General features: G+C 51.3%; 1 protein-coding gene across 2 annotated transcripts in view; it reads left to right on the top strand.

Moving 5' to 3' along the window:
- CACNA1B (calcium voltage-gated channel subunit alpha1 B) overlaps positions 1 to 18,738 on the top strand; it is a 295,914-nt gene that overhangs the window by 105,614 nt on the left and 171,562 nt on the right. For both annotated transcript variants that reach the window (XM_053996161.1, XM_053996160.1), the window contains exons 5-7: positions 1,534 to 1,686; positions 3,769 to 3,771; positions 6,777 to 6,964. In XM_053996161.1, the coding sequence (XP_053852136.1) occupies positions 1,534 to 1,686; positions 3,769 to 3,771; positions 6,777 to 6,964 (344 nt within the window). The remainder of the gene's footprint in view (positions 1 to 1,533; positions 1,687 to 3,768; positions 3,772 to 6,776; positions 6,965 to 18,738) is intronic.

The raw sequence follows: 18,738 nt of genomic DNA, 5'->3' as shown, positions 1-18,738 counted from the left end.
GGGTCTCCAACAAGGAGATACTGCTGCCTGCTTTTCCCTGGACCTTTTGCCTGTGCAAGGTGTGCCAATGACAGAGGTTGTCACAGGAGGGAGGTGGCCCCTCAGAGCTGTCCCTGTCCTGCTGTGGGACACGTGTTCCCACCTGGGCACGTGCCCTGGACCAGCACAACACTTCCCCACAATAACTGCTCTCAGGTTTTTTAGTGATGTGGTGAAAGCTGAATATTTTATAGTTTTTCCCCCCTGTAATAAATGCATAACCTTGATGTACAACCACCCACAAACACGGAATATTCTTCCCTTTTATCCCCTCGGTGTTTTTCCTGTCAAAGAGACCTTGATGCTTTTTTAAATGTCTGTGCCCATCTCCATCTCACTGGTGCTGTACAAGGTGGCAAGACAAGGATGATCCTTCATCCCCCAGCCCTCAGGACAGGCCAGCAAGGCAGCTGCTGCCCGTCACTGCAGGGTTTTGCTGCGTGCATCTGCAGGACCTTATCAGCCACCTCCATCTCCAGCCTGTCTCTCCTTATCTCCCTGCCTTTAACCGAGATGGGTTTCAGGGCTGGTGACAAAGCTGTGGCTGGGCAGCCCTGGCTTTGTCTCTGCAGAGCAGGCTGTGGCAGGGACAGCAGTGTCCCTTCTGTTCCGTGGGTTGTGGGGATCCCTGGCACAGGGGATCACATCCATCCACGGGGCTCTGCTGCCCTCCTCCACTTTCAAACCCAGTGACAATATCAGGGGCTGGCATGTGCTCGCTTTGCCCTCGCTCTGAGCTCCTCAGGACAGGTTTCCACTGCAGTCCAGATCCTGCCCGATCTCTCCGAGCACCACCACAACCTTCCTTCCAGAGAAACACTTCAGCCTTGGGTCTATAGACACAAATTGGAATTTATTTTGGCAAATATCTGCAGGAGACCCTGGTGCAGCTAAATAATTATATTAGCTGAGGTTTAATCTCCTGCTATGGTCTCACTTCCATTTCAGAGCAGTCAGATAATAAGAGTAATAACAATTTAGCACCAATTTCTTAATTGCCACTGAGTTCAGCCACTGTGTGAATTTGGTGGGATAAAGCTGATGCTTCCAGCATGTCTGTGGAGAAGAGGGAATAAACTTTTCTTCCCCCTGCTCTACACCAGAGTGGCTTGCTTGGCCCTAAGGTGTCCTAGGTAGAGTTCAAAGCTGCGCCACAATTCACAATTCTGTGAATTCTGTGCCCCAAGGACCTGGCTCAGCTCCAGGCTGAGTCTCAGGACTCCAGCAGCTTCAGGAGAAATCCTCTGAGTGCCTCTGAAGCTTAACAAACAACTGGATCTGTCACCTGAAGAAAAGACACCACGAAAGGAGAACCTCCAGCTGTCTCTCCTGCTCTCATGGCAGGAAATTGTTTTATAGCACCTTGGGAAGAGCAGCATTTCTTGGTATTGCCAATCCTCAACTGTCCCTTGGCCAGCCCCTCTCTCCCACCTTCTCTCCACTCCCAAGGCCCCATTTTCCTTCCCTGCCTGAGGTGTTTTTGTGTCCCCACAGGCCTGCAGGTTGTCCTCAAGTCCATCATGAAGGCCATGGTGCCCTTGCTGCAGATTGGGCTGCTCCTCTTCTTCGCCATCGTGATGTTTGCCATCATCGGGCTGGAGTTTTACATGGGCAAGTTCCATAAAACCTGCTTTTCCAACGAGACAGGTGAGCTCTGGCCTTGGGGCCTTCCTCTCCTGCTTCTGTGCTGCTTTTCCTTTTGCCTCTTCCACATTCCCTGCATTCTCTCCCTTTTACCCACATATTCTGAGAATTACACGGAATTTTGTGCCCACCCTACACGGACTGGGACACATTCTCCGCTCTCTGATGCCACTGTGCTGCTCCCAGTCTGCCCAAGAGTGAGATGAAAGTTCTTAGGCCCTCCTGTCCCAAAAGAATTTTTTCATAGCAGAAGCACAGAACCAAATTCCTGTTGTTTCTTATTAATTAATTGTCTCTGTCTAATTTTCCTTGGGTTTTGCTTCATGCCCATTGAGTTTCCTGGGGAGGTTTCTGGGGAAAATTTGGTGTGGAATAGTAAAAGATTGAAAAGTCTGGAAGCAAGCAACCAAAAAAAAAAAAAAAGGGCAATAGATGGGAGGCAAGGAGTCCTTTGATGGAGAAAGGATAAAAATGACCTTCAGAGAAGGGAAATTGGGCACTGAAGAGTAAATGATGTGTCTGCCTGTGAGTGAGTGATAGACCCCAGAAGATGGAGGTGGACAAGGATGATCCCAGAGATTCTTGGCTGGGAACAGCTGAGTCAAATCATGGAAGCATGGAATGCTGGGAGGGGCCTTAAAGATCATCTTGTTCCACCTCGTTCCTTTATAGCAGTGTTAATATATGTTTATTATCTAATAACACACATTAAAATGTTGTTCTTGTCTCCAAACCATTGCATTTTAAGGTGCAATCGACTTTCTTTAAAACACAGCCTTGTATTTTCAGTCATTATCACTAATAGGTCTTAATATTGATTTATTTCCATGCAATCCAGTGGTAATAAAACAACAGCCCTGTCAAATCTCTGGGCATCCCTCACGGTGCTTTCCGATGGGAGCAGTTTAATACACCCAGCGTTCACAGAGATTTGCAAAGGGAGCTCTTGCTCATGTTCCTGTGGAATGCTGGAATAACATAACGCAGGTTGTGAAGGAGTTGGGACTTGTGACTTGTGAGAAAATCCTGGCAATTCCTGGAGGAAAGGCGGTTTTGGGCTGGGTTTGTAGGAGGGAAGAGTCTCTTTGTGGGTGGTGTGGCCCCTGCAGGGGCTGTGGCAGTGCTGACGGGGGACAGGGACAGCAGTGACAGGAGGGGTGCGGAGGGAGCAGCCGAGTGCGTGCTGAGCTGGTGGGGAGGATGCAATCCTGAGCAGGCTGGGGTTTGCCAGGAGCATTTTCGGGTCTGTTGGACGGCAAACAAGGCGGGGGATGTTTGTGCATCCCTTGTGAGCAGGAGCAGCTGCAGGCAGAGCCCGAGGCTCTCCCTCACGGCTGACACCTGATGAGGGAGGATCTTCTTCCCTGCCCAGAACAGTGCAGAAGGCCAACATCACCCCAGAGCCGTGTGTGCTCCCTGCACGCTCACCTCTGCCGTCAGTGGTGACCAAGAGATTCTGGGCCAGCTCTGGGGACAGAGGACAGGTTTTTGTCATGGGTAATGTCACGTGCAAGCTCCTCTTGCTGGCTGGGTGCATTCCAGCTGGGACTGGGAGCACGGCCGGAGCTCTGCTGCCCGAGCTGCATTTCAGCTCTGCTGCCTGGGCTGCATTTCAGCTCTGTTGCATGGGCTGCATTTCAGCTCTGTTGCATGGGCTGCATTTCAGCTCTTCTGCCCGGGCTGCATTTCAGCTCTGCTGCCTGGGCTGCATTTCAGCTCTTCTGCCCGAGCTGCATTTCAGCTCTGCTGCCCGAGCTGCATTTCAGCTCTTCTGCCCGAGCTGCATTTCAGCTCTGCTGCCCGAGCTGCATTTCAGCTCTTCTGCCCGAGCTGCATTTCAGCTCTTCTGCCCAGGCTGCATTTCAGCTCTTCTGCCCGAGCTGCATTTCAGCTCTTCTGCCCGAGCTGCATTTCAGCTCTTCTGCCCAGGCTGCATTTCAGCTCTGCTGCCCGAGCTGCATTTCAGCTCTGTTGCATGGGCTGCATTTCAGCTCTTCTGCCCAGGCTGCATTTCAGCTCTGCTGCCCGAGCTGCATTTCAGCTCTGCTGCCAGCTCGTTGTGAGCTGTGGCTTGTCGTAGTTGAGACAGTCACAATCCAAAGCAACACTCCATTTTCAGAAGGCTTCAAACTGTTTTTATTCCAGCCTGCATGCTTTTCTACATTCTTACAAAACTCATAAGTTTACTCATTGGTCACGAGAGACAAACCAAGTGCTCATTGGAACAGGCAGTGGCAGGTTTCTCTTATTTCTCCTTCTTTCTTTCTTAGTTTCTATGTCAACAGCCTTGGTAGAAAATTCTTCCAGGGGTGAACGTGGAGCCTCTTATCACACTTCTCTCTGGGTTGCAGAAGTCTCTGTAAAACCTCTTGCACAGTGGCTCAGCTCCCAGAGCCCCTCAGCAGGCAGGGGAAGATGCTCTGGGGCTGCTGAGCTGGCTTTGGGTGGGTTCTGAGCATCCACCCCAGCTGCCGGGCGGGAAATGGTGTTTCTGGAAAGCAGAGTGGGGTGAGGTTTCCTGGCACTGCATCCCCTGGGAGCAGAGCAGCAGAGCAACCCGCAAAGCTTTTGAAAACCTAAGTGCTCCTCATCTCCACCGAGGTGCATTAAGGAGCCCGGGCAGAGACCACGGGCTCCAAAGCGGCCTGAGGGTGGAAATGTGAGCTCATTAAAGAGATGCCTCTGCTAGGAGGTGGGAAATGGGAGGAGGGAAAGCTGCTCGTGCTCCTTTCTGTTCCAAATCCCCAAAGTGAGCAAACCCCTGGGATTTTTCCTGGAATCAGGAGCCAGAGGAAACAACTGTGCATCATGAGGGGACCAAGCAGAGGTGTCGACACCGAGTGTTGCTCTGCTGAGCCAGTAGCCTGGGTAGGTCAGGGATGAACTACCACGCACCAAAACATGGCCAAAGGGTTACTCAAGGCCTTTCCCCTTCAGCCTGACTGTTCTGAGCTGGAAACATGTCATTATTGTAATGAAAATGGGTAAAACTCAGTGGCAGTGCATTCTCCAGTCTTGTTTCCCTCTCCCTGCACGTTCCTTGCTGTCCTGTTCTGCTGACACAGGATTATTTTTAAGCACCTGACCAAGCCCAAATTCCCCAAAGCTGCTCCAGGAGAGAATGGCACCATATTTATTTCCCATTTTCTTGAGATTTCTCCTTTCTCTGTCTTCTCCAGCCATGAGGAGTAAGGGCCAGTTCTGCTCACTGCTTTAAAAAGGAAAAAATCCCACCCCCCCACCTTTGTGGTAGATGTGTGCTGCATTTTCAGAGAATTCCCTGGCAGCAAAAGGCCAAACTGAGATGAAACTGGATCCTCTTTTAATGCACACTCACAAACGGTCAGCAGGAGCCAGCTTTGGCATTTTCTTCTCTCACCAAGCCCTTGTGAGAGCCTGTGGTGACCCATCTGGGAGCTGGAGGTTTGCCCTGCACCGAGGAGTTGAGTCAACAGGAAAGTGTCACATATATATTTATATATATCTACACACACTTATATCCTGCTCCACGGGGACAATTTTGCTCTCCTCCTGCAGGCTTTGCTCCGTGGAATGATTATTCCTAATTTTTGTTAGTGCTGCTCCTGCTTTTCCCCCGGTGAAGTGGATTTTGTGCCGTTTGCTGCTCCATTACCACGTGTCCCTTTAAAAACCCTTGAATGCTTCCCCAGCCCCAGCTCTCTAAACAGGGATATTGCTTGGGATATTTGCTTACTCTGAACACCCAGCACTGGAGTTTTCCAACCTGCAACACTTCCCAGCTGAGCCTGGAAGGTGCTGGGATGGTCCTGGCCATTCCTGGTGTCCTTCCCTGTCAGAATTATCCACCTTGGCCTCCTCTGGGTCTGCAGTGAAGCTCAGCAGAGAAGCACCATCCCACATGGATCCTTTCCCTCTGTTTGGAGCAGAAATGTGGAGCTTATGGAGGAGCTGGAGTCCTTCAGTGCTGCCTTGGGGTGACACCAGGGGCTCCTCATGCAGCTGTGCTCGAACATCTGTACCAGGGCAATTTTGGGGCAGTCCACACCCCCAAATTTGCTTTAGTGTAGAAGGTGCCCTTTTGCTTCAATGTTATAAAGCAATATTTAGCACTTTGAGGGTGTTTGAAGTGTGTGCCATTCCCAAAGCCCTGCTTTTACCACACTGTTGGTTTTATTTTTTGTGGTGTTGCTTTATTTTGGGGTTTGGTTTTTTTTTTTGTGTGTGTGTGTGTGTGTGTGTGTGTGTGTGTATTTTTTTCATGCTGCTCTTACACCGTTTCCAGACCTCTCAGATGTACTGGGCTGTCATGAGCCAGAAATTATTTACAGCTTGGAAGCCTCTTCTGCCAGGTAACAAGTGGCAGGACAAGAGGAAATGGCCTCAAGTTACACCAGGAGAGGTTTAGACTGGAGATGAGGGGAAATTTCCTCACTGAAGGGGTGGTCAGACATTGGAAGGGGCTGCCCAGGGTGGAGTCCCCATCCCTGGAAGTGCTCAAAAACGTGTGGATGTGGCACTTGGGGACATGGGATAGTGGTGCTGAGTTGATGGTTGCACTTGGTGATCTTAGAGGTGTTTTCTAAACAATTCCACCATGTGAGATGGCAAACTATGAATTTTGGGCATTTCAGGGATGGCTCTGCTCCACCCACACTGACCCACCTCTCAGAGCCCAGCAGTGTGGAAATGATGACAGGGACACAATGACTGTCCCATGTCCATAGTGGCACAAAGAAACCCAAAATGAGAAATTAATCCTTGCAGTGGTGCCAGGAGGATGCAGCAGCACCAGACAGGAAATTCTCAGGATGGTTTCAGTCAAGAGCTTCTCAGCATGGCTCCAATCCAGAACTCTTCAGGATGGTTTCAGTCAGGAACTTTTCAGGACGGTTCCAAGCAGGAACTTTTCAGGATGGTTCCAACAGGCAGAAAATTCTCAGGATGGTTCCAAGCAGGAACTTTTCAGGATAGCTCCAAACAGGAATGTCTCAGGATGGTTCCAAGCAGGAACTTTTCAGGATGGTTCCAAGCAGGAACTTTTCAGGATGGTTCCAACAAGCAGGAACTCTTCAGGATAGTTCCAATCAGTAACTTCTCTTCCCTCTCTGCAGGTGAGGAGGTGGGGGATTTTCCCTGTGGAGAGGAGCCTCCTGCCAGGCAGTGTGAGAGCGGGACCACGTGCAGGGAGTACTGGCAGGGCCCCAACTATGGCATCACCAACTTTGACAACATCCTCTTCGCTGTGCTCACCGTCTTCCAGTGCATCACCATGGAGGGCTGGACTGACATCCTCTACAACGTGAGTCCTGCTGGGGCTGGGGGGGTTGGTTGGGAAGAGATGGTTCTGGAAGAAAAAAGTGATTCAATTTGTGTGGTTTTCACCTCTTGACCCCCTGCTTTTGAGGAGGATTGTTCCTGTTTTCCTGAGGGTCTGTTTCTGCTTGAGTCCGTGGTGCTCAGCTGCAGTGGGATGTGTGGGGGCAGTGGGGTGGTGGCAGTGCAGGGGTTGGGGTCACCCCAAGGTGCTCCTGTGCTCTGCTGGGTGAGTCGGAGCAGGTTCTCACAATGCCCCACAGAAAATCCAAATTGTACAAAATTGGGTGGCAAAAGCAGCAGCTCCTTCATGGTTTGTACCTGGATCACCCTCTCCTGACTGGGTGATCAAACTTGTAACACTGAGCTCCAGGACTGGTTTTGCTTAGTCCAGTCCAGTTTTACAAAGCCCTATCACTCACCTTCACCCCTGGCATGACTCTGTGGGCTGCAGAGAAGATGCCCCAGGCTGAATCCCCCTGCCTCCTGCAAGGCAGGACCTGCAAGGATGACTGGCACAACCTCTTGGTTGTTCTGTTTTGCTCTTCCCAACTTTACAAAGAGCAGGACGATTTCCCCCAGGCTCTGCTGGCTTCCAGGCAGTGCAAGGCTCTCACTTGAGGGTGTAGTTTATGTGGAAAAATCCCTAAGTCAGGCGTTACTGATGCCCTCAGCTCATTTCTCTGGCTGGAGGATTGATGCTGTGCTCAGTTTTCTTCATCACAGACTCCAGAGCCACGCTGGCCCCTTTCACTCCTTCCTGGGAGGGTTTTTGTAGCAACAGGAAAGGATTATCCTCAGCCACAGTGAATTGGCAGGTACAATTCTGCTGTGTTTGGAGCCAATAAATGTGATTTATTCCCTTCTCCCTTCCTTGCTCAGTTCCTCCATTTATTCCCAGTCTCTGACCACTTAAAGCCATGTCTAGAAGATTTCTCCCCTCACCCTAAAGCTTCACCACACCACCAGTTTCTCCCCTTCTCATTCAGCATTCCTGCTCCTTCCTCCTGGTGCCAAGTGTTGTAAGAAAAGCCCATTAGCATCCTGGCTGGAATTGATTAATCAATATGTGGTGTATGAGATCATCTTCTCCCAACCTGCCTCTCGTACCACATGCAAAACCCCGAGCTTCCTATGGGGGTATTGATTTTGGGGGTTGCTTTGATGCTGTTGTAGTTTCATTCTGGATGCCCATTAATTTACCCATTAATTGGCAACAGGTTCCCGGAGCAGCTGCGGGGTTGGATTTGTTGTGTCTGAGAGCCCAGCTTAGGGTTTGCTGCTTGGATCTGGCAGATCTGAGGGGCTCTGGATGTTCTCACTGAGGGGAGGCTGAGTGGTTTGTGCTGTGCCATGGGACACTCAGCAGGAGTGATGCCATCCCTGCCACCTGTCCCTTGTCCCCAAGAGCTGTCAGCCCCTCCCCGTGCTGCTCTGCTTGCTGAGGACCTGGCTGTGCTACTGCAGGTTGGAAACAGACAGAAGCTGTGGCTGGAGAAGATCCACTCTGTGCAGCCCGCAGCCTTTTCACAGCTTCGCTCATGTGCTGCTTTCTGGCCACTTGTTTTTTGGTTTGGTGTCTTCTGTGCCTACTCCAAGTTCATCAAATTGAAAAAAGGAGACAAAAGCCCAGATTGTGCTGCAGCAGTGACTGGAACTCCTCCATGGGGTGTTTGTGGATGCACTGTCAGGCTGTGCACAGGTAACAGCAGAGAAGTCATAGAATTACGGAATGGTCTGGGTTGGAAGGGATAATCCCACTCCAACCCCTGCCATGGCAGGGACACCTCCCACTGTCCCAGGCTGCTCCCAGCCCTGTCCAGCCTGGCCTTGGGCACTGCCAGGGATCCAGGGGCAGCCACAGCTGCTCTGGGCACCCTGTGCCAGGGCCTGCCCACCCTCCCAGTTCCTTCCCAATATCCCATCTAACTCTGCTCTCTCTCATTCTGAAATCATTGTCCCTTATTCTGTCACTCTGCCCATATAAAAAGTCCCTCTCCCTCCTTTTCAGTTCCTTCAGGCCCTGCCAGGCGCTCTGAGCTCTCCCTGGAGCTTCTCCTCTCCAGGTGAGCACCCCCAGCTCTCCCAGCCTGGCTCCAGAGGGGCTCCAGCCCTGGAGCAGCTCCGTGGCTCCTCTGGACTCTCCAGCAGCTCCAGGTCCTCCTGATGTTGAGGACCCCAGACCTGGACACAGAACCCCAAGCAGGGTCCCACAAGGGTGGACTAGAGGGGGGAATCACCTCCCTCATCCTGGCCACTCCTCTGTAGATGGAATCCATCCACCCAGCTCCAGGCAGCTCAGAAACTGCCCAGGGATGCTGCTTGGAGCAGCCTGATCCCTACCAGACCCAGACTGGGAAGAATCTGGAAGATGTTTCCCCTTGAATCCAGAACTGGTAGAGTAAGTGAACACATGTGAGACTTAGACAAAGAGGGGTGTCAGAGGTTATTCCTTGTTCAGGGAGCTCTGATTTACCAACCGAGTTCTCCACTGGGGAGGAAAATGGTTTTTTGGTAGGAAAATTTTATCAGGAGAAATTTCCCTGTCAGCCCCAGGCTCTGGTCTCCTCAAGGAGAGCAGCATTCCCCTGATGCAGGATACTCATCAGAGCTGAGCTGTGGACCTGCTTTTAATCTTTTCCTTAATTAAGATTTGCAAAAGGCTGTGGGACCATGGGAGGCAAGATGTGGTCTGTGTAAACTGTGATTAAGCATTAGTAAGAAAAACGCTGGAGCTTCTTCTCCTGCTAACCTGTGAAAGCAGGGAAAAACACACAGTTCTGGTGCTCCCAACATAATGAGCACATGGAACTGTGGGAGCAAGCCCAGAGAAAGCCACAGAGTTGGGAATAGAGCAGCTCCCCTATGGACACAGAAGAAGACACAGAAGAGCTCTTGTGTGGAGAGCTCAGAGCCCTTCCAGGACCTAAAGGGGCTCCAGGAGGGCTGGAGAGGAACTGGGGACAAGGGATGGAGGGACAGGACACAGGGAATGGCTTCAGTCTGACACAGAGTAGGGTTAGATGGGATATGGGGAAGGAATTGTTCCCTGGGAGGGTGGGCAGGCCCTGGCACAGGGTGCCCAGAGCAGCTGTGGCTGCCCCTGGATCCCTGGCAGTGCCCAAGGCCAGGCTGGACACTGGGGTTTGGAGCAGCCTGGGACAGTGGAAGGTGTCCCTGCACAGGGTAGGGGTTGGACAGGGATGGTCTCTAAGGTCCTTTCAACCCAAATCTGTGATTCTATAAAAGCTGCTAATCCTCAGACTGAGCTGAGCCCTTCCTTCACCCCTTCCCGTGAGTGCCACCAGCACAGGCTGGCCCAGGCTGGGGTAGATTTGTCCCCCTGCTTGTACAAACCCCTCCCTTGCTGCTGCTGGAGCAGCCAGCCCTGCTGGGACAGAAATCCCCGTGCTGCCAGGCAGTCTGGGACCGAGACCCATTAGGGGAAGGCTGAGGTTACAACTTCTGCCTTAATGGCCCATTCATTTCCTGCTGCAGAACGTCTGGATTGATTGTCCTGCATCAACAGGGCTCTGCTCTCCCTCCCCTCCTCCTGCTGCACTGTGCCTGGGGGTGTCAGGGCAGCCAGGCTTGTACTGGGATGTCAGGGAGCAGTCACTGGGTGGGATGGGCTTCACCAGCTCAGCATTAATTGAAATCTGGGAGGGTTTGCTCTGTCCTGAAAGCAGATGGGTGCCTGAGAAAGTTGGTCTGTGACGGCATCAGGCAAACTGAGGAGCTTGGTGTCAAGGGTGTTCAGGAGAGAGGGATTGGGGTTTGATGGCTTGGCTCAGGTCTGTCAAAGTGAGGGTTTGTTGTGAAGGATTATTCAGTCATTCCCAAAGGATTGAGGTGACTTTAGAGGTGGTCTTGATCCAGCTTTCCTACAGATTAAGAAAGTCACAGCATCAAAGGCTTCAGCACAGCCTTTGCAGCTGGAAACCTACCTTGTAAATATTCACTCCTTGTCCTGTGATAAATTGAGGAATTAGGAGAGCAAGAAGAAAGCAAGTTCACAAATCTCAGCCCATTTTTACCATGCTGATCCACTATTTATACTTGCAGAGACTTTTCCTTTTAATTTGGGCTCATGAAAGCTTTCTAGCAAGGCTTTATCTGGGAGGTGATTTATGCTTGAAGCAAAGAGGCTGAATCATCAGTAGGGTGAAATTCTTCAATAATAAGCTGGGGAAAAGAACTTCCTGCCTCGGCAGCACAAAAGCACTGGAACAATGACTCCAACCAAGCTCCTCTGAGAGCTGCAGGCTTGGAAACAGAGAGAAGCTGTGGCTGGAGAAGATCCACTCTGTGCAGCCCTCAGCCTTTTCACAGCTGTGGCTTGTTTGTGTTCAGAAGTGTCCAAGGAGCAACAGGTGATTTAGGAAAGTTGGTGCTGGGGAAGAACATTTTTTCCAGCAAATGCAGCACCTCCTGCTAATTCCAAGCTTCAGCATCATCTGGGTATTATTAAAATAGAGCAAACCCATTGTTTCCTCAAGGTGGGAGCCCAGTGCTGTGACCAGGTTTTCAGTCCAACCCAGTGCAGACAGGTCAGAGACCGCTCAAGCCTGGGCAGAGCATTTTCTGGACCAGGAAATTAGGGAAGAATCTGCTGCAGCAGCAGCTTGCTTGGGGGGCAATGCTGCTCAGGGGCCACATGCCCTAGACCTGACTTTGTGCAGCTGGGCCCAGCGCAGTGCCAGGCTGGGCTGGTGCCAGGAGCTGTGTCTCTCTGCAGTGTGGATTCAGCATTAACTGGGTAGGTGCAGATGTTCTGCATCTGGTCTGGTGGTGCCAGGGCAGTCTCTGCTCTGGGCTCTCTGGGTCAGGGTGGCTCTTTGAGCTTGTGGTGCTCACCTGGAGCATCCCACTGGCCTTGGGGTGACATGGGACACCACAGGTTGCTGCTGAGGCTGGCTGTCTTGGTTTGAAAGGACAGGTGTCTGCTAAGGAAGGCAGGAGCCGGCTTTGAAATGGAAAATGTAAACTCCCTCCCTCTGAATTATTATAATTTTGAAATTAAGGGGCTCTCAGGCAAAGCTATGGGAATAGGAATAACAGTTCTTTAACAGGAAAATTAAAAATACAAATGCAATAGTACAAAACAATCCACTGGCAGAGTGAGAGCAGGCCCTGGCAGGCTGTGGGTCAGGGTGTGGCAGCAGTGCCATTCCATGGGGGCTCAGCCCTCCTGCAGTGCCAGCTGTGCTTCTGCTGGAGCAGGATCCTGGACAAGGCTGGAGTTTTCCTCTGGAGCTCCAGGGCTGCTGGAGATGGGCCTGGGCTCCCTCTGGGAATGCAGTGGGGTAGAAAGCTGCTCCTCTGGGAATGCAGTGGGGCAGAAAGCTGCTCCTCTGGGAATGCAGTGGGGCAGAAAGCTGCTCCTCTGGGAATGCAGTGGGGCAGAAAGCTGCTCCTCTGGGAATGAAGGGGGCAAAGGCTGCTGTGCTGTTCCAAGGTCAGATTGGATCCAGGTAGGAATGCTTGGCTCCTGCCCTGGGCAGAGCCTCTCCCCATGGGATGCTGGAATTTTCTCAGCCATGCAGGGACACTCAGTGGCCATGAACAGCAGAGATCTCCTGAGGGAGGATTGGCTGTGGGAGAGATAAAGAAAAGTGCCCAATGCACAGAGGAGAACTGCCCCAGCTCTGACAGATGGGAATTGAATACCCCCTGTCACACCTTTCTACCTGAGACACTGGGCCAGCAAGGACCCACTCAGCTGGTGCCTAAGAGGTGACTGGAGCTTGGATCAGCTCTTGGGCCCCTCATGTGAATTTATTCATTATCCCCATGAAGTGTCTGGATGTGCCAGGAATTGCTGCATTTGTTGTCATGCTTTGAGCAGGGCTCTGACAGTAACCAGGGGCTGCTGGGAGCTGGGGGATGTTGGTGCTGCTGAGGGAGAATATTTCCAGTGATGGACTCCAAAGGCAGAGTCTGGGTGAAGAAATCACTGTGCTGGGGTGGGAGGAAACAATGCCACTGCTCAGCAAGAGAAGCTGTGGTGCCCTGGGATCTGAGTCCTCCTGAGCCCTGTTTTCTCTCCAGATCTAGTTTTCAAATTAAGATCTTCTGGATCATTTTAGATCCTCTTGTTTACGTGCTTGGTGTTTGTGAATGACAGTGATTCATCTATTGCTAATATGGGCTCTGTGGAGCTGGAAAACCTTTTAAAGAGGCAATAGTACAACTCTGGTTTCCTTTGCTGAGCAGTAATTCCCAGTTTTGCCCATGCAAGAACCTTATTGTCCATCATCAAACCCTCTGCTGGTTGCCATGGGAAGATGCCTTTTTTTGCAAAGTGAGAAAAGCCTGAAAACTTCTGGGCCTGCCCATGAATTCCTCAATCAAAATAATTCTTTTGCTAGGCTGAGTCTAAGCATTCCTTACAGAGAGGAGCCAGCTGGGAGCCTTCCTGAGGGAGCTGCTGTGGAGCTGGCAGTGCTGAGTTTGGAGCTCAGAGCTTTCTGTGGGATCCCCAGTGGACTGGGAAGGGCTTGGGGCTCCTTGCTGTCCTTCAGAGCCAGCACGGTTTGCTCTGCTCTGTTCCCTCTGTGAGGTGCAGTCGTGCCTTTGATGTGCACCAGGAACTTCCAAAGAATTGAGAATTGTGTTTGCTGTCCCAGAAAATCATGGCTCAAACATCTGGAGCTGTCAGCAGCCTCGGTGCTGACTTTCAGTGAGCTGGGCTTTCACCTTTCATCTTTCCTCTCCCGGAATTCAAAGCTCCATGGTGGAATTTGCTTTGCAAAGCAGGGGCTCCTTGCAGGAGAGGAGAAATGTCAAAGTGCACCCTCGCTCTCTCTTGATCTTAATGGCAAGAGATTTTCATGTTTCTTCCATTTCCTCCTGACAAATATTAGTATCCAGTGGGTCTTCCAAGACTGTGGACTGGCCCTAACCTAATATGCTTGTGAGTGGGGATGAACAGTTCAAACAAGATATAAATCTACATTAAATTGGATCCCAACTGGAACTTTACCCTCCCTGAATTAAAATAGCCTATGATTCACTTGGTATTTTTCATTCCTTTTTGTGTCTTTGAATTTCTTGATTCCTAAGAAGATACAGAAATGAAAGGCTGGGATGGAATTGTTGCTCCATTTCCAGCCCAACCCAGAGATTATTTAGTTGGTGGGGTGGTGTTGGGGCTGTAGGGGCAGAAGAGACTCTGTTGTCCCAGTTTGGAGAGCTCACATGTGTCTTTTTGGGGTGTTTCATAGAATCATGGAATGGTTGGGTTGGAAGGGACCTTAAAAGTCATCTCATTCCACCTCCACCATGGGCAGGGACACCTCCCACTGTCCCAGGCTGCTCCCAGCCCTGTCCAACCTGGCCTGGGCACTGCCAGGGATCCAGGGGCAGCCACAGCTGCTCTGGGCACCCTGTGCCAGTGAAAGGTTTATTTATGAAGATCAAGCCTGTGACTCTTGGTGTCCATCACTCCCAAGTGTGAGCTGGAGGATCCAAGGTGATGTTCCTCAGGAGGAGTTTGGATGTGACCAGCACTGGTTACCTGGCCCATGAGGTGATTTCCTGAGCAAACCCCCCAGGAGGTGGTGTGAGGGTGCACTTTGAATGTGCTACAGAAAACAGAAGGGAAATAAATAACACAGAGCAGATCCCCTCATCTCAGACTTGGATGAAGGCTCCCCTTTGCTCCCTGGCTGCTCGTGAGATTCCTCAGGGCTCAAGAACCTCCACACTTCAAGCACCTCTGACACCTGCCAGTTAAGGTGACCTAAGTGTCTTTTTGCTGACTCTTTGCTCAGATTGTGGCTTTCTGGGGGGGTTTGCACTTGGCTTTGCTCGTGGGGACTGTCACAGCTGATGTGGTGACACAGTGACTGCTCCAGCAGAGCCTGTGGGACTCTGCAGGTGGCACTGGGATTGCTCTGTGTCACTGGTGGCACTGGGATTGCTCTGTGTCACTGGTGCCACTGGGATTGCTCTGTGTCACTGGTGGCACTGGGATTGCTCTGTGTCACTGGTGCCACTGGGATTGCTCTGTGTCACTGGTGGCACTGGGATTGCTCTCCTCTCCTCGTACAACTGATGAGCAGTTGGTTTGCTCTCTGTTAGAAGTGACCTGAAGCCAATGCACTAAATCACAGACCCACAACTGCTAAATATTGAGAGGAGAGAGAAGAAATGTTGTGTTTGCAGTGGTGTCTGTGTGTCCTGGGGCTGGCAGCTGTGGTGTCTGTGTGTCCTGGGGCTGGCAGCCGTGGTGTGAGGAGGTTTAGTGTGGGTTCAGTCTCCTATAAGCACTCTCTGTGCTTGATCAACTCTCCTTGTGAATAAATATTGAGAAGCAAAGCTGTTTAGCCAGCAGAAGTGTGAGCAGGCAGCAAAAGGAAAAGCTGCTGAAGGGTTTTCCTTCATTAACAGGGAAAATAAGCACAAGGAGAGGTTTTGTTCTGCCACTCTGAATCCCACAGCACATTTCTGACATGGTTCCTTTGTTGTTGCTGTGGTGTCCAAGGACCAAGCTTTGCTCCAGGTGAATGTGGGGTGGCAGAATCCAGGGCTGGAAGTGACCAGGCCTGGGAAAACAGAGCAGGGGGCTGTGTCAGGCTTTTGGCACCGAGAGCAACCTGAGAGCAAGGGTGCTCTGCTTCCCCTGGGCCACAGCCCAGGATTCAGCTGGGTCTTTGAAGAGGCACAGATCAGGGAATCACAGCTGAAAGGATGACCATGGAGTCCAGGACTGCCCAGGACACCCCAACAATCCCACCCTGGACACCCCTGGGGGTGTTTTCCAAATGCTCTGGCAGCCTCGGGGCCGTGCCCATTCCCTGGGGAGCCTGGGCAGTGCCAGCACCCTCTGGGGGAATCCTAAAACAGAACACATGTGGGAAGGGAGGAGCCAACAGATGAAAAATGAATGCTGAAACATGCAATGGCCACAGGTGTGTGAAGAATGTCACCATGGCTTTGTCTGCAGCAGAACCTGTTCTCATCTCTCAGCTTTTCAGAGCACACAGCATCTGCCTCACAGCTGGGCCACAGATTCAGTGTCAAATCCCCTCCAGCCCTGACCCAGGGAGAGGTTACCCTTGGGACTTGATGCTCACCAGTGCTGAACTTCTCTTGTCACTGTGCATTTGCTCCTGGAGATGCCCAGGGACCTGCTGGGGACAATGCCAGCAGGGCACGTGTCACACGCTGGTGTCGTGCAGCCGTGATGGAGATGGCAGCTGAGGTCCTGAGCTGTGCCACGATGTAACTGTGCTCTCTCCTTCTCCCTGCAGCTTCATAAAGAAGAGCAAAATCTCCTAATGCTGTTAGTGCTCAATTGCACTCGCTATCGAGTTAGGGTGATTTGAATTTGCTAATAAGAACCAGCCACCTTCAGCGAGCACATAAATGATAATTCCCAGCCTGGAGCTGTGGGGTTAATGTTGATTTTGTTAATTTTGTGGCTCAGTATCACCAATCATCTGCAGGAAAGTAGGGCAGTGATGGCAGAGCTTGGAGCAGGCAGCCAAGAGCCTGGCAGCAGCTCCGAGTGCAGGGCTGGTTTGCGAGGGAAAGGCTGGTGGGGAGGGAGGGAAAAACCTCTCCTGTGCATGGGGCTTTTGTAGAAGGGGTACTGAGAGGCAGGGACACACTTAGGGGTGACCAAACCCTTGCACAAAAACCCCAAACCTGCTCAGCCCAACTACTGACTTGAGCACAAAACCACAATGGGAGTTCTGGATGTGTGGAAGCCATCCCAACAGAGAGAGCCCACACGTGGCCTGTGTGTCCCCCACAACCCCCTGACACCCCTGCTGTTGGCACACAGACGTTTTGTCAGTTGAGATGTGCATTTCATCCATGTTTCCTGCTGGATTTAAGCTTCCTCCCTTCCATTATGTTGTTACAACCTGTGGTTTTTTTGAGTATCAGACAGATTTATTACTATGTAGAAACATCAGCCTTTTAGGTCAACCTTCAATCACTTAGCTGATCACTGGTGTGTGTCAGACATCTCAGCATCTTAAATTTCAGAAATTCTTGTGTAAAAAGACTCTCCTACCACCCATGTGTGTAAAAATATCCAAATTTCTCCGTGCCTTAAACCCCTCCCTGGAGCTCTGTGTCCAAACTCCCCTGAGCAGCAGATGGAGTGGATTTCTCCACTCCCTTTTCCCCAGGGAGAAGCCTCTCTCCAGGCTTTGGAGTAACAAACTTGCTACTAATGGCACCTGGTTGGGTGTAGCAGTCCAGGAGTGTAATAAGTTGGTGTGAGCATCCACAGATTTGTAGGAAAAATCCCTCGTGGAGCTCTGAACAAGCAGCACAAGCTTCTGTGTGGGGAAAGCACGTGGTGAAAGGAGGAATCTGCACAGCTGATGGATCCTGTGTGAGCTGTCAGTACAAGAATCCTACACAACTCTGCCCTGGCTGATATCCATTATTGCTGCTTTCCTCCTGGATTCTGGAGGGCTGCAGAATTCCTGTTTGAATCCTTTTTTAAGGGATGCAGGCTTTGCCTGCCTCCTCCTCTAAAAGGTTTGCAGAAACCCAAAGATGCTGGAATAGGAAATGTGTGGAGCAAGCCTAAGGCTAAAATGGCTTTGGAATATTTAAATGCCAAGAGTGCTGCACGTTTGTGCCCACGCCTGGGTCTCCATCCATCTGGGAACACAGCCTGGCTGACCCCGTGCCCACGTGGGCATTCCCTCCAAGCCTGAGAGGATTGAGACGTTTCTGCCCTGCTCCAGCAAATTACCCTGCTCAGAACAGCCCTTGAGCAAATGTGTGAGGCTGAGCAGGAGCTGAGGCACTTCCCTAAATCTTCTGGGGTTTATGTAATGTCTCATTTCTTTCAAATGACTGTGGGGTGGCCACCTCCAGGTTTAATAGGAGACATTTCAGATATGCAGCAGGAGAGTGACATATATCAGACAAACTTCAAGGGTCTCTTCAAGGCAGCAATTGCTCTCTGAAAAGCAGTGAAACCTCTCCAAACAGCAGCGTAACCATGGGGGCTTGCCAAGGAAAAAACCTCCAGCTGAAGAAATCCACTTGCAGCTCAACAGCATGAAAGCAGCGAGGGTACAAACAGCTCTGAGCGTGCCTGACAATTGCTTTCCTGCCCAGGATGAAAAAGGCAGCTGGGTGCTTTCAGATCGTGCCAGTGCTCTGCCACCCCTGCTGCATCAGGGGCTGCAGAGACACAGAGTGACAGAATGGGTCTGAGAAAACCACAGGTGGAGGTTTCACTTGATTTTGTAGTTCTCTTGGTTTGAACAGACAGGTGTCTGATAAGGAAGGCAGGAGCCTCCCCTGAAATGGAAAATGTAAACCCCCTCCCTCTGAATTGTTATCATTTTGAAATTAAGGGGCTCTCAGGCAAAGATATGGGAATAGGAATAACAGTTCTTTAACAGGAAAATTAAAAATAAAAATGCAATAGTACAAAAAAAAGAAAACAATCCACTGCCAGAGTGAGAGCAGGCCATGGCAGGCTGTGGGTCAGGGTGTGGCAGCAGTGCCATTCCATGGGGGCTCAGCCCTCCTGCAGTGCCAGCTGTGCTTCTGCTGGGGCAGGATCCTGGACAAGGCTGGAGTTTTCCTCTGGAGCTCCAGGGCTGCTGGAGATGGGCCTGGGCTCCCTCTGGGAATGCAGTGGGGCAGAAAGCTGCTCCTCTGGGAATGCAGTGGGGCAGAAAGCTGCTCCTCTGGGAATGCAGTGGGCAAAGGCTGCTGTGCTGTTCCAAGGTCAGATTGGATCCAGGTAGGAATGCTTGGCTCCTGCCCTGGGCA

Source organism: Vidua macroura, chromosome 21, assembly GCF_024509145.1.
Source record: "Vidua macroura isolate BioBank_ID:100142 chromosome 21, ASM2450914v1, whole genome shotgun sequence".
Taxonomy (NCBI): domain Eukaryota; kingdom Metazoa; phylum Chordata; class Aves; order Passeriformes; family Viduidae; genus Vidua; species Vidua macroura.
Note: the sequence above shows the minus strand (reverse complement) of the source record. Positions and strands in the feature narration are given on the sequence as shown.